The following is a 15353-nucleotide window of genomic DNA, read 5'->3' on the forward strand; positions in this document are numbered from 1 at the left end:
CCACTCTGGCTCGATCCCCAACCGGGGACTTGCAGGAGGCAGCCGATCAATGATTCTTTCTCATCATTGATGTTTCTATCTCTCCTCCCTTCCTCTCTGAAATAAAAAAATAATATATTTTTAAAAAATCAATGAAAACATTCTCAGGGGAGGATTTAAAATAAATAAATAAAATTTAAATTTCAAATAAACAATGAATACTTTTTAAACTGTAAGTATGTCCCAAATATTGTCTTGTATTTTTACTTGCTACATCTGGCACCCTTAAGTAGGGATGATGTTTAGAAGTGTCTCAGAGAAAATGATACTTAATATGGAAACTTAATAAGCACCTGTCCCCAACAAATGTGTTGCTGGCCTATGGAGACAGCCATAATGGCAAGGATCTGAATCTGAAATCTCTTGACGGTGGCCAGGGTGGAGCCGTGTAAGTGAGCCATCTTGGAAGTAGATCTTCCAGCCCTCAGGTGATTAGTGTTGGCCAACAGCTCCATAACAAGAGATGAGAGACCCCAAGGCTGAATCACTTAGCTAAGCCACTCCTGACCCACAGAAACTATGAGGTAATAAATGTTTGTTGTTTTAAGTGGTTAGGTCTTGGGGAATTTTCAATGCATCAATAGATAAGTAACACTCTGCCTATTAGAGGAGTTCTGCATCCTGTCTGTAGGGATGGCCTACTATACTATTACCCCATCATGCTCAATGATTGCTGACAGCAGCCATGGCTAGGGTGGGTGGCCTCAGCAAGAATGAGGTGGTGGATCCAGAGGAGCCACAGCTGCAACTGTCAGTCATTATGCCTCTCACCAGCAGGAGATCTAAATGGTGTATTCCCATGGTCGCATAGGATAACAAAAAGTTTATTAATAGCATATCCTTTCTGAAACAATTTTAAAAAGATCTTTTCAGAAGGAAATAAAAAAATATTTCTCTGAGTTCAGCTTAATCACTAAGAAAACTCCAAATCTTGGATTAGCTGTGGTTCTCAGCTGGAGTTCCTGTGTGCTAAGAATTGATATTGCTCTGCCAACCAAGAAATAAACTTGTTCCGGGGTTGTTTTAATTCTCCCATTCAGAAAGGAATTTCTGAAACTTAAGGATAATGTGCTATGAACTGTGGTTAATCAACTAATCCAGAATTTTTAAGAGTACTTTGGAGGAACAATTTGAGTATTGTGAATTCCATGTTACTTTCTTCCAGTAGATTAAGTTAAAGTGACTGTATTTGAATTATCTAATATGATCAGAGAAAGACATTTCCTTCCTTTTCCAAAAATATAGGATGAGTTGGAAGGGAGTGGGTAATAACTGTAAAGTAAATATGGAGGCAGGGAGATGCTAGAAGTTTTATTTGACAACAGCCCCTTGACTATATAATAGTTTTCTATTCAAACCACCTCAGGGTTCATGCTATTATGGCATATTTCCCCCCAAGACAGTTCAATACCACATGAGCTTAGTATTTGTTTATGTTGGAAACCTTTAAGGTTTAGGTTCAGATATGTCAGAGGTCACTTTTCTCCCTATGGCCTATAAAAAAAAAATCACAACTATCTTACAATATCCCCAATCCAAATTTCATAGAAACTGAGACAAAGACATTGAACTTAAAGGGCTTATATCTCCAGGACAGTATAATTAACTGATGTAAGTAAAGTCTGATCTAACCCATGTTTTCTAGAAATTTTTATGTAAATTAATATTTGAAAGTATTCCGTTCTTAAACTAAGCAATTTGTTTAAAAATTACCTTGGTATATTGAGGCTGACGTGGCTCAGCAGTTGAGCATCGACCTGTGAACCAGGAAATCACAGTTCGATTCCTGGTCAGGGCACATGCCCTGGTTGTAAACTTAATCCTCAATGTGGAGCATGCAGGAAGTAGCCAATCAGTGATTCTCTCTCATCGTTGATGTTTCTCTCTATCTCTCCCCTCCCTTCCTCTCTGAAATTAGTAAAAAATATTTTTTTAAAATTACTTTGAGGGGGTGAGGCAGGAGTGGGCTGGAAGAGGTTAATGGGAGAAAAAGGGGACCTATGTAATATTTTCAACAAGAAAGATTTTTTAAAAATTACTTTGATATATTGATCCTAGATATTAAAAGATGGAACACAGTAATCAAAACAAAATCTAGAATATCTCTGAATTAGAGTACCTAATATTACAGAATAAAGCAAAATATATTCAGCTATTTTTCTACAGAATCAGGTAGCAGTTTTATATATTTGCTTTCATCAATTGTATAGAATTGAAATAGATATTAAACAAATCCTGAACTTCACAACTAAGCCCCATGCATTTTCTCTATAGCCACTACAACACATATCATTAAAACTTTCCATTGACTGTATTCAATGTTTCTTAACAATTGGGTTGGTTCATAGTCTAAGAATCTGGAACCAAAAACCAAACAAAGATTTAAAAATTGGCCAACAAAATAATCAACAATTTCTAGAACATTAGCTTTCTTTTCTAACTAAACTATACACTGTAAAATTTTGTGATCCAGAATAGACGAGAGTTGAGAAAAAAAATTTCAACACAAAACTCTTTAATATTATCCGGGATAAACAGATGCTACTAAGACTGGTTCACTGCTCCAAGTCTCTCTGCCTCCAGCTTTCTTTCCTTATATTTGGAACTTCTTTTATTTCCTCCTCTTAGAGCACTGTGGTTTTTTGTTTTGTTTTTTTTGAGAGAGAGAGAAACATCGACCCATTGCCTCCCCTGTGTGCCCCAACTGGGGATCAAACCACAACCTAGGTATGTGCCCTGATGGGGAATCGAACTTGCAACCTTTTATTTTTTTGGTGTACAACACAATGATTTGGCATATGTATATATTGTAAAATGGTTGATGCATGGGACACACTCCAACCAACCGAGCCAGCCGGCCAGGGCTAAGCACCATGTTTTCAATAGTTCTCTATGTCCATAAAGTAACCTACATATATTGCAGAATTTTTCTCACTGATACATGTTAATATCATCCCTAAATAAAATAATTATTGTATATTAAGCATTTTCTATCTTTAAAATGTTCCTCTTCAGCCCTGCTGGCTTGGCTCAGTGGTTGAGTGTCAGTCACTCTATGAACCAGGAGGTCACAGTTCGATTTCAGGTTGGGGCACATGCCTGGGTTGCGGGTTCTATCCCCAGTGTGGGGCATGCAGGAGGCAGCCAATCAATAATTGATGTCTCTCACCATTGATGTTTCTATCTCTTTCTCCCTCTCCCTTCCTCTCTGAAATCAATAAAAATATATTTTTTAAAAATAAAATGTTTCTCTTCGTAAGCAAAATTTGAGTACAAAATTAGCTATCACATACATACATGACTTTAAAATCACCTAGTAATATAATGATAAAGGCTCTGTTATCAAAGAAACAATTAAGAAAGTAAAGAGGAAGAGATTAATATTTTATTGAGCACCTATTACATTGTTAAAAATAAAGAAGACTTTATTTAAAATGGAGTTGGGAAGCCGTGAAGGGAAGCTCTCACACAGTCACCCAGACCCCAAACAGGAGGACATACCACACCAGAATTTCTCCTTGTCAATCAAAAGACCTCCTCCTTTGTCAATCGTTATCAGAACCTCTTTAGTTGGTTGTCTTTAGGTTTCGTTTCCTGGTTACAGCCCAGTCAATGAGTAACTGCTACATTCAGCCAATGAAAAGCTATTAACACCCTGATCTTCCATATAACCACTCCCAACCTCTTCTTTTTCCCCTATAAATGTAAGCCCTCTCTTCTGTTCTTGGACTTACCTAAGGTTAGCCACCATTTTCTTCTTTTTAAAAAAATATATTTTTATTGATTTCAGAGAGGAAGGGAGAGGGAGAGAGAGAGAGAAACATCAATGATGAGAGAGAATCATTGATTGGCTGCCTCCTGCATGCCCCCTACTGGGGATTGAGCCCACAACCCGGGCATGTGCCCTTGACTGGAATCAAACCCGGGGACCCTTCAGTCCACAGGCCCGTGCTCTATCCACTGAGCCAAACCAGCTAGGGCATTAGTAATTTTTAAAGACACATACTTTTAAAAAATATTTTAGCCAGCATTTTAATTTTTATTTACGATGTATTTTATAAAGAAGAGGAGAAACCAGGTTAAATGTCAGAATAAACAAATTAATCTCTCCTGAATAATAAACATTCGTGATTTAAATTGCTTCATTTAGCCCTAGCTGGTTTCACTCAGTGGATAGAGCGTCGGCCTGCGGACCAAAGGGTCCCCGGTTCAATTCCGGTCAAGGGCACGTACCTTGGTTGCAGGCTCCTTCCCAGCCTGGGCCCTGGCTGGGGTGCGTGCAGGAGGCAACCAATTGATGTGTTTCTCTCACATCAATGTTTCTCTCTGTCTTTCCCTTTCTCTTCCACTCTCTCTCTAAAAATCAATGGAAAAATATACTCTGGTGAGGATTAACGAAAAATAAACAAAATAACTAAATAAATAAATTGCTTCATTTAATTTTTAAAACACTGTTTTGGCAATAAAGCTGTTAAACTTTATGGCACGTTTTTGGATATTTTGCTTTTGGATTTGGCATCTTATGCAAATTTTATGGTCATGACAAGACAAATTTAAATAAAGAAATTCAAAAAAGATAACATTTAAGAGGTTGATTTTAGAATTCCAATTGGCAATCAAAATTACCTTCTTCCTTAGTTTTAAATTAACCAGCAAAAATAGTTGTTACCAATAGTAAGCAAGAGACTAGCTCAAGTTAAAGGTGTGGGAAGGTTTTCTTCCCGAGAAGACATGGACCATATGAGTACAGGAAATAAAAACAGACAACTAGATGAATTTCATTTCAAAATACTAAGCAAATAAGAAATCACATAAAAACAGACCTTGTAATCTCAGCAGTATTCTACTCTGCCAACTGAGTTACAAGCTGAGTCACTGAAAATGAATTTTGAGTAATAGAGAAATAAGAGTGGAGACATCCTTTCCTCCAAAAAGAAGAAGATTAGTTTATCAACCTTGCTCAGGAAATAGTAACTGGATATTTTAAGAACTAAAAAAAAATAGGTATCATGCCATACTCTTTATAATAAAGCAACTTAGATGAACAAGAACAGAGAATAAAAATGTATATCAAAAAATGAGGGGGAAAAGCCATTTCATTGTGGCTCAGGTATAACATATTGCACTGTTATAACTTTATAAACCTACAACACGCAATGCAAACACTCAGCAAAGTTATGTAATTCTACCTAACCACAATATACATTGTGAAAGCAATTACAGGAAGATAAGAGATGTGGTAACTATATCCTATTTTAAAACATTTTAATTTTTTCCTTTATTTTCTGTTTAAAATCAGGAATTCCTTAAATTTTATTTCTAAAATGTAATTCTTATTTAATTCTAGTATTTAGTTATTTAATATGGTAAACTAAACACTTTATTTAAGTAAAACATCTTGTAGATAAACACAGGAAAAAAATAAGAGAGAAAAGACTCAGATGACACAGGTCCTTCAGGAAAAGCAAGCTACTGGAATGAACAGGTCAATGAAACTATTTGTAGAATGGGATAGTTGTCTATATTCAGATCATTAAGCTATTTTTAAATCGCCTGAAACCAAATCCAGATTCAAAAGACAAAGCCAGAACCATTCACTGTTTATTAAAATACAACCTCTTACTAAACCTAGCACAGTAACAGAGGCCACACTCACCGGAATATGACCTGAGATTTAGAAGGGTGCCAAAGAAACTTTATAGAATAGCTACCAAATGTTGCTTATACCTATTATTCAAAGTAATATAAAATAAAAGCTTACTAGATATTTTAGGACTTAAATTTTTAAAGTAAAATCCAGAGGAAAAAAGACTGTGGTCAAATGTTATCAACCTTTTTTTTTTTTTAATATATTTTTTATTGATTTTTTACAGAGAGGAAGAGAGAGGGATAGAGAGTTAGAAACATCGATCAGCTGCCTCTTGCACACCCTCTACTGGGGATGTGCCCGCAACTAAGGTACATGCCCTTGACCGGAATCGAACCTGGGACCCTTCAGTCCGCAGGCCGACGCTCTACCCACTGAGCCAAACCGGTTTTGGCTGTTATCAACCTTTAAAAAAATTTTTTTATTGATTGATTTCAGAAAGAGAGACAGAGAAAGGAAGAGAAAGAGAAAGAGAGAGAGAGAGAGAGAGAGAGAGAGAGAGAGATTGATTGACTGATTTGTTGTTCCACTTATTTATGCATTCATTGGTTACTTCTTGTATGTGCCCTGATTGGAGATCCAATCTGCAACCTTGGAGTGGAGGGCACTGTAATCAACTGAGCTACCTGGCCAGGGCAAGCCTAATTTTTTGTCTTTATTGATTTCAGAGAGAGGAAGGGAGAGGGAGAAACATTGATCGGCTGCCTCTAGCACACGCCCTTCCAGGGATCAAGCCTGCAATCTGGGCATGTGCCCTGACCAGAAATCAAACAGGCGACCTCTCATTGCATGGGACAACGCTCAACCAACTGAGCCACACTGGCCAAGGTGGGCCAGCCTTTTTAATTAAATGCATTACTCTAAAATATATAAGTTGCTGTATATTAAGATTTTGAACACTCAAATAATCTCTACCCTTTCACCTTTTCAGCTTCTTTTAAACATTTTCTCATAAAATAATGAAGTTCTCACAATATAACGCAGAAAAGTCCTACAGGGAGCCATTCCAACAACACTTTTGGTAGAACTCTAAATTCCCTCTGTTCCTACCACCTTGTCCACAAAATGCTTCCTAATTAATGGAAATATTCCACGTTCATGGATAGGAAGAATCAGTACTGTCAAGGTGTTATTTATTCCCAACTTGATGTACAGATTCAATGCAATCTCAATCGAAACCCAGTCAGTTATCTTGTGGATGTCAACAAACTGATTCTAAAATTTTTACAGAAAGGCAAAAAAACTCAGAATAGCCGACACAATATATATATTTTAAATAATATATTTTTATTGATTTCAGAGAGAGATAGAAACATCAATAATGAGAGAGAATCATCAACTGGCTGCCTCCTGTACACCCCCTATTGGGAATGGAACCTACAACCGGGGCATGTGCCCCGACCAGGAACTGAATTGTGACCTCCTGGTTCATAGGTTGATGCTCAACCACTGAACCACACTGGCCAGGCTACCAACACAATATTGAAGAAAAGTTGGAAGACTGACACTATGCAATTTTAAGATTTACTATAAATCTACACTGTGGTATCAGCAAAAGAACAGAGAGCCCAGAAATAGACCTACACAAATATATTTAACTCAACTTTGACAAAGGTGCAAAGGCAATTCAATGGAGAAAGAAGAGTCTTTCCAACAAATGAGACTGGGGACAAACAGACATCCACAAGCAAAAATAATTAAAAAATAAATCTAGACACAGACCTTAACTCATAAAATTAACTCAAAATGGGAATGTTATGACCAAACAAGCTTTTGCAGTTCAATATTTACTAAGTATGTACAACATCAAGCTAGAGTCTGAGGACAAAAACATGAAAAAGAACCCTGCCTTCAAGAAGCTCAGAGTCCAGTAAATAAAAGGACAATAGTATAAAGAAACACAATATAATGCAATCAGGACAATAATAAAATACGTACAGAGTCCAAAGGTTAACACAAAGGAAGCACAGTAATGAGGTACAGAACGGAAGAAATCTGTAGAAAAAGAAGTAAATGAAACGAAAGCAAGTAAACTACCAGATACAGAGATCAAAACAATGGTTATAAGGATGTTCAAGGAATTTAATGAGAATTCAACAAAGTTCCTAATTTGGGAAATATCCTATGAGACAGATACTTTGAAATACTGTCCTAGAGATACAATGATGAATAAGACAAAGTCTCTGACTTTATGGAATCAGGTGGGGACCAATAAGTAAACCAGTCAAGTACAGTGTGGTAAATGCTACAATAGAAGTAAGTAGAGATATTAGAGATTTATGGGCCGAGCTGAAAACAAGACCTAAACTGAGATGCAAAGAATGAACAGAAATTATCCAGGTGAAATCCTATACAATAAAAGGCTAATATGCAAATCGACCAAATGGTGGAATAACCAGTCACTATGATGCGCACTGACCACCAGGGGGCAGATGCTCACGGCTGGCAAGTGCAGCGGTGGTAGCAGGAGCCTCTCCTGCCTTCCATGGCAGTGCTAAGGATGTCTGACTGACGGCTTAGGCCGCCCCTGGGGCAGATGCTCACGGCTGGTGAGTGCAGCTGTGGTAGCAGGAGCCTCTCCCACTCCGTGGCAGTGCTAAGGATGTCCGACTGGGGGAGCGGGCCTAAGCCGTCAGTCAGACATCCCCCAAGGGCTCCCGGACTGCAAGAGGGCGCAGGCCAGCTAAGGACCCCCACCCCTCGAGTGCACGAATTTTGTGCACCGGGCCTCTAGAGTGTGAGTGTGTGTGTGTGTGTGTGTGTGTGTGTGTGTGTGTGTGTGTGTGTATCTGGAGTGGAGTGGAAGACGTTGTAGGGAGGCATGACATTCCAGGCACAGAGAAGAACATACAGTGAGACAGAGAATGTAGCTCAGTATGCCAAAAGCATAGGTGTCTAAGATAATGCTAAAGTGAAAGCAAGAACCATATCTTTTAAATTGGAGTTTGGACTTCACCTTGAGGGTAATAAGGAACTACTAAATGTTTTTTACTTTGTTGTTGTTTTTTTTAACATGAAAAGACTTATTCAGATTTGTGTTTGAGAAGAAAGTATGTAGCTATAGTACAGTGAATAAAATACAAAGAAATAAATCTGGAAGTAAAGAAAACAGCTGCAGTGACCCAGAAAAATGGTTTATAGTGGTCTGAACTAAGATAGTAGCAATGGAAATAGAGAAAGTGGGTGGGGAGGCTGAGAGATTTAAGAGGTGGAAGAAACAAGACTTTTAACTGATTTGATTGGAAGTAGAGAGAAAGAAAAAGGAGTCAAAGATGATGGATGCCTCAGTTTCTGGTTTGGGCAAATGGTGGAGGGTAGTACTATTCAGTAAGATAAGAAAAATGGGAGAGCATATTTTGAGAGGGTAAAATAATCACTTTAATTTTGGTCAGGCTACTAAGTGACTAAAGGACAGGGAGCACCTACAGTGTGGATACACTGGACAAAGGGATGATTCATGCCCCAGGTGGAACAGCATAAAATTTAATTTCAGCACATAATTCAAAACTTATGAATTGTTTATTTCTGGAATTTTCCATTTAATATTTTCAGACTGTTGGGTAACTGAAACCATACTGTGGATAAGGTGGGGACTACTATGCGGGGTGGGCAAAAGTAGTACATGAAAGAGTTTGTTCTTGTATTATTATTTCCCAAACAACTGCAAACCTACTTTTCCCCACCTCTGTATATACATACAATGGAATATTAAGCCTCCAAAAGGAAGGAAATGCTGACACCGTGCTACAACATGGATAAACTTTGAGGTCATTATGCTAACTTAAATAAGGCAGTCACAAAAAGAATACTGTATAATTCTACTTATATGAGGTATCTAGAGTAGTCAGAAGCATAAAGACAGAAAATAGAATGGTGGTTGCCAAGGGCTGGGGAGAAGGAAATATGGATTTAATTGTTTAATGGGTATAGAGTTTTAGTTTTGCAAGATGAAGAGTTATGGAGATGGATGGTGGTGATGGTTGCACAATATGAATGTACTCAATACTACTTAACTATATATGTACTAATGGTTAAAGTGGTAAATTTTATATGTGCATTTTACCACAGTAAAAATTTGGCGGGGGTGGGGGGGCGGGGGTTGAAGTTATCTCTTTTATTGCTTTACAACTCTCAGAGTAATTCTACAGATCATTATTATTAAGCCAAACATTTTTATACTGAAATACAGATTTCTCTAGCCTTCTCTTCAGGGTATATAGCTCACCTTAGACATTAACCCCTTGAGGAAGCTGGTGTTTCTCTCATAGTTATTTGTATTGTAATGGCATGCATTTTGCTCCTACCTTTTATAATGGGAAATTTCAAATATATATAAAGGAAGAGAGAAATAAATAATGAAACCCCATATAGCTATCACCCAGTTTAAACAATTAATCAACCCATAGACAATTTTGTTTTATCTATAATTCCACCCACTTTATTCTTCTTCTCCCAGTGGATTGTTTTGAAGCCAAACGCAGATATCATATCATTTCAAGCATAAATATTTCAGTATGTTATCTCTAGATACTAAAAGATACTGCTGAAAAATACATATTGAAAGATGACCAGTGTCCTACCTAAGTTCCTGTACTGGTGGGTCAGATTTCTGATGTTCTTCCAATAAGCCATATATTAGACACAGGATAATAACACATCCAATCATTCTATTGTAGTTCCTTACCACTAAGAAGGGCTCTCAAACAAGAAAACCAAGAAGAAAATTACTTAAAAAGTTTCAATTGTAATAGGATCACTGATCAAATATGGTCTTAGAGGCCTCTTAGGAAAGAGTTGGAGAAAGGTACACACTCTCTACACCTGTCAGAGGTAACTGATTTTCATGTTATACAAGTTATTTGGTGAATGATAACACAGTAATAGTATATAAATATTATTATACATAAAGTAATGCATGCGCCTTCATGTTTTATAAAGCAAATGCAATAAAACTAGCTCAATGCAGAAAATTTTATTCAACTGTCCTTACCTTTTGTTGGACTGAGATTCTGATCTGTAAATCCTCTTAATTCTGCATTTGTGGAACTCAAACCAACCTGGATAAAATAGTTTTTTAAAAGTTAAAAAGATCTAAGTATTAGATGATCACTTAATAAGCCATTTTATACCTTCCACTAGAGGTCCATATTAAATATTAATATAGCCACATAAAAATGAATTAATTACAACTACTACAGGAGGATTAAAATGAAAATGTTGCCATATTGCTTGAAATGAGGAAAATATGAATTGTCCAGATAAAGTAAAAATTTTAAAATGTTACTTATGAGGAGAACTAAGGTCTATAGATTTTACTGACGGTTTTTGTAAACAATGTGGCAGCCAAGAAGTTGCCAATAGATATACCAAAATTTCTCACCCTACTTCCCTTCATTTTTACTATTCAAAATCACTGCCTACGATGCTTTTCAACATTATGACATGTAATGGACCAAATAAAGACCATTAATAACATAATGCAACTCTGAAGACGAGTGGGACCTGTTTCAGGATGAGCTGGAAGACCTTTAGGGCTTGGATCTCTACAGCTTCATGTGGCACATGAACTGGTCTGCTGAGCCTCAGGCGGCAGCTGTCCCCTGTGGTAGTGCCTGTGTTCCTCTCCTAGGCAGGCCTAGCAACTCCAGCTGCTATCGTAACAATTTTCACCCAGAACCTGTCTTCTCAATCCCTCACCTTTCCCCAAGGAGTATGTTTTTTCTCTGTTTAAAAAAGTTACCATGCCCAAACTCCCAGTGATCCCACTTCTAGGAATAGATCCCAAGAAACTAGAAACACCAATCAGAAAGGATATATGCACCCCTATGTTCAAGGCAGCACAATTCACCATAGCTAAGATTTGGAAACAGCCTACGTGCCCATCAGCAGATGAGTGGATTAGAAAACTGTGGTACATCTACACAATGGGATACTACGCTGCTATAAAAAAGAAGGAACTCCTACCATTTGCAGCAGCATGGATGGACCTGGAGAGTATTATGCTAAGCGAAATAAGTCAGTTGGAGAAAGATAAATATCACATGATCTCACTCATTTGTGCAATATAATGAACAACATAAACTGATGGACAAAAACAGATCCAGAGACAGAAAAGCATCGATCAGAACCTCAAACCTCAGAGGGAAGGTAGTGGAGGGTGGGGGTAAGGGGGAGAGATCAACCAAAGGACTTGTATGCATGCATATAAGCCTAATCAATGGACACAGACACCAGCGGGGTGAGGGCCTGAGTGGGGGGGGGGGGGGAGGGGGGGAGGGCAAAGGGGGGATAAGGACAAATATGTAATATCTTAAAGAAAAAAAAGTTACCACGCTCAGCTGGCATGGCTGAGGGGTTGAGTGTCAACCTATGAACCAGGAGATCATGGTTTGATTCCAGGTTAGGGCACATGCCCAGGTTGTGGGCTTGATCCCCAGTGTGGGGTGTGCAGGAAGCAGCCAATTAATGATTCCCTCTCATTGATGATGTTTCTATCTCGCTCTCCCTCTCCCTTCCTCTCTAAAACCAATAAAAAAATTATTTTAAAAAGTTACCAAAAAATATAACAACACAAAGCAGAGGTGAAGTCCATTGGCTCAAGTCCAATGCTTAGGTTAACATTCATTATTAGTATGATACTTGAGGGACTACCTATAGCAAGTGTGTTTATAAATTCACCTTCAGACAATCTATTTCATTTAGTGAGGCGACTACTGGACCACTTGGATCAGAACTGAATATGGTGGTATCATCAAACACAGTTTTACAATTTATGATAGAGTCGAGGGGGCGGGGGCGGGGAGGCACGCCATTTTGGAAAATTTGACAAAGCAAGCATCCAATAAATGGTTCTGCTATTACTCTTATATTATTGTTTTAATCCCTGTAGATTTGTAATCATGAAACATAAATGCTAATTTGGTACTTCAAATATTCTTTCCAAGAACTATCACACTGAAAGGATTTCAAAGCACACAAAGCTTTATAACTTTATATCTGCACATCTGTCTGACATTGTTAAACTACCCACTGCTTTACATTATATATTCTACATAAGCACTCGTTTGATACTTTACAATTTCATGATGTAAGGGCTAGTTATTTCCTTATTTGGTAATTCAAATGCTCTACTAACAACTGTTTCTATTTTTGTCAAGAGATGCTATCAGGAATATTTCTAACTATCATTCATATCATGGAAAAGTAATTCTGATGCAAACCTATCTCTAGCATCTAATATTAAATTTTTATGATGCCAGCTGAGCGAAGACATCTAAAACATAGCTTTTTAATTCTATGTAGATAAATGATGTAGAGACTTACTTCTGTCTAGGTTCTTACAAGTATTCTGTTAGAAGTAAAGAGAATATTTGATGTACCAAATTAGCATTTATGTTTCATGATTACAAATCTACAGGGATTAAAACAATAATATAAGAGTAATAGCAGAACCATTTATTGGATGCTTGCTTTGCAAATTACCACTACATACATCTCCACAGTAGCTCACAAGTCCTAATATTAAGTGTTCAATTTGTAAATGCCAAGAGTTTACTGTGGCATCACTAACATGCCTCTACTTTCAAACTCTCCTGCTATAAAGAGAAAAGGAGGTCAAACTTCTGTTGGTGTTCTACTGTAAAAAGAAAGAAGGCCAGGGCAGCCTTCAACATATTCCATGCTTAACACAATGTGACTGTTAAGCACATGTATTTCAATAACTGCAAAAGCATAAGTTTATCCCTTTTTGTTATTATACAAAGTTAACGGTAAAAACCTCAAGTAAAACCACATATTCACAGTCGAAAGTTCAGTTATTGAGTTACTGTTAGGTTTAAACACCTGCTCTTAATGTCCAACTTCTGCAGAGAAGCAGCAAACGAATTTAGAACCTTTTTAAGGAGCTGTACACCTGCACCTTAATAATTAACAAATTATACTCTCAAAGGTCAATTGTGAGTCAATATTGTCTACTAATTTTGCTGTCATAGATGGAGGGAAGGTGTTTGTATTCAGAGCTTATACAAATACTACCAAAATTTACTTACTAAAACTTCAAAAGTGTATTAATTTCTGCTTTCATAAACACTTTATAGTTTAAAGACTCAAAGAAAAAGTAGATTGTTTGAGAGTAGAAAGGGTTGCTAGGAAAGGCATTTTAAAATGTTAGGACTTGTATGCATGCATATAAGCACAACCAATAGACGCTAGACACTGGGGGGGTGGTGGTGAGGGCACGTGCCAGGGGTAGGGGAGGCCATGGGGGAGGTCAATGGGGGGGAAAAAGGAGACATATGTACTACTATTTGTAATACCTTAAACAATAAAATTTTAAAAAGAAAAAATGTTAGCTATTCTTTCCTTATTTAAAAAGGATCTATAATAATAAAAGCATAATATGCTAATTAGACCAGACATCCTTCGGGACGAAGCCAGGCTGCAAGGGAAGCCCAGGTCCCGGGTGCCTGCCAGTGGCAGGGGGAAGGAAGGTCTACTCTTGCATGAATTTCGTGCATCAGGCCTCTAGTCTTTCTATAATGTTTCACAGAGCAAGAGAAAAAAGTGAACTCATTTTACGTAAAATTTTTCATCTAATAAGGTCCTGAGAAAGTTTTCTATGTGGATATTCAAACACTGTGTTGCATACAATAATCAGTCATAAACTGTCTGTTCAATTAAAAATATCCAAGCCAGATTTTTAAAAATATATATTTTATTGATTTTTTATAGAGAGGAAGGGAGAGGGATAGAGAATTAGAAACATCAGTGAGAGAGAAACATCGATCAGCTGCCTCCTGCATATACTGGGGATGTGCCTGCAACCAAGGTACATGCCCCTGACCAGAATTGAACCTGGGACCCTTCAGTCTGTAGGCCGACGCTCTATCCACTGAGCCAAACCGGCTAGGGCTCCAAGCCAGATTTTTAAGAATCAAACCATATTTCCCAATAACAGCATTATAACTGCACTAAATTTAACATTTCAGATCAACATAACTGAAAGGAAAAAAATCAGAGCTCTAACATTCACAAGCAGGGTGATCTTGAACAGTAGCTGCAAAATGGGGATAATTCATACGTGTACGAAAAACTCAGAGAGCTTCTGGATGAAATAAAAAATTATGTGAACATGTTTGTTGACAGCAAAGCAATGTTCAAGTATGGACAGTTATTCAAATGACAGTGGCTTTTAACACTTCAACACTAACTAGACAATTTATAAAAGAGAAATGCCAATGATGTATAAACATATAGAATACCAGTATGACCTAATTAGCAATGCAATCAGAGAACTGTAATAAGTGACAAACCATTTTTACTGACTAGATTGGCAAGGATTAAAAAGAAAATAAATGGAAATGTCACTTTAATACTCCACTGGTGTATACATAAATTGGTGCAATCTTTTTGAAATGCAATTTAGCAATATGAGTCAAAAGCCTACCCAGAAAGCCCTAGGCGGTTTGGCTCAGTGGATAGATCCATCAGCCTTTGGACTGAAAGGTCCAAGGTTTGATTCCGGTCAAGGGCACATGTGTAGGCTTGATCCCCAGTGGGGGATGTACAGGAGGCAGCCAATCAATGATTCTCTCTCATCATTGATGTTTCTATCTCTCTCTCCCTTCCTCTCTGAAATCAATAAAAATATGTTAAAAAAAAAAAAAAG

General features: G+C 37.5%; 1 protein-coding gene across 1 annotated transcript in view; it reads right to left on the reverse strand.

The window, feature by feature from the left end:
• Positions 1-15353, reverse strand: part of TFDP2 (transcription factor Dp-2) — a 122384-nt gene that overhangs the window by 71416 nt on the left and 35615 nt on the right. Inside the window, exon 3 of the mRNA XM_054729411.1 lies at positions 10677-10743. Coding sequence (XP_054585386.1) covers positions 10677-10743 — 67 coding nt within the window. The remainder of the gene's footprint in view (positions 1-10676; positions 10744-15353) is intronic.

This window comes from Eptesicus fuscus, chromosome 18 (assembly GCF_027574615.1).
Source record: "Eptesicus fuscus isolate TK198812 chromosome 18, DD_ASM_mEF_20220401, whole genome shotgun sequence".
NCBI classification, from domain to species: domain Eukaryota; kingdom Metazoa; phylum Chordata; class Mammalia; order Chiroptera; family Vespertilionidae; genus Eptesicus; species Eptesicus fuscus.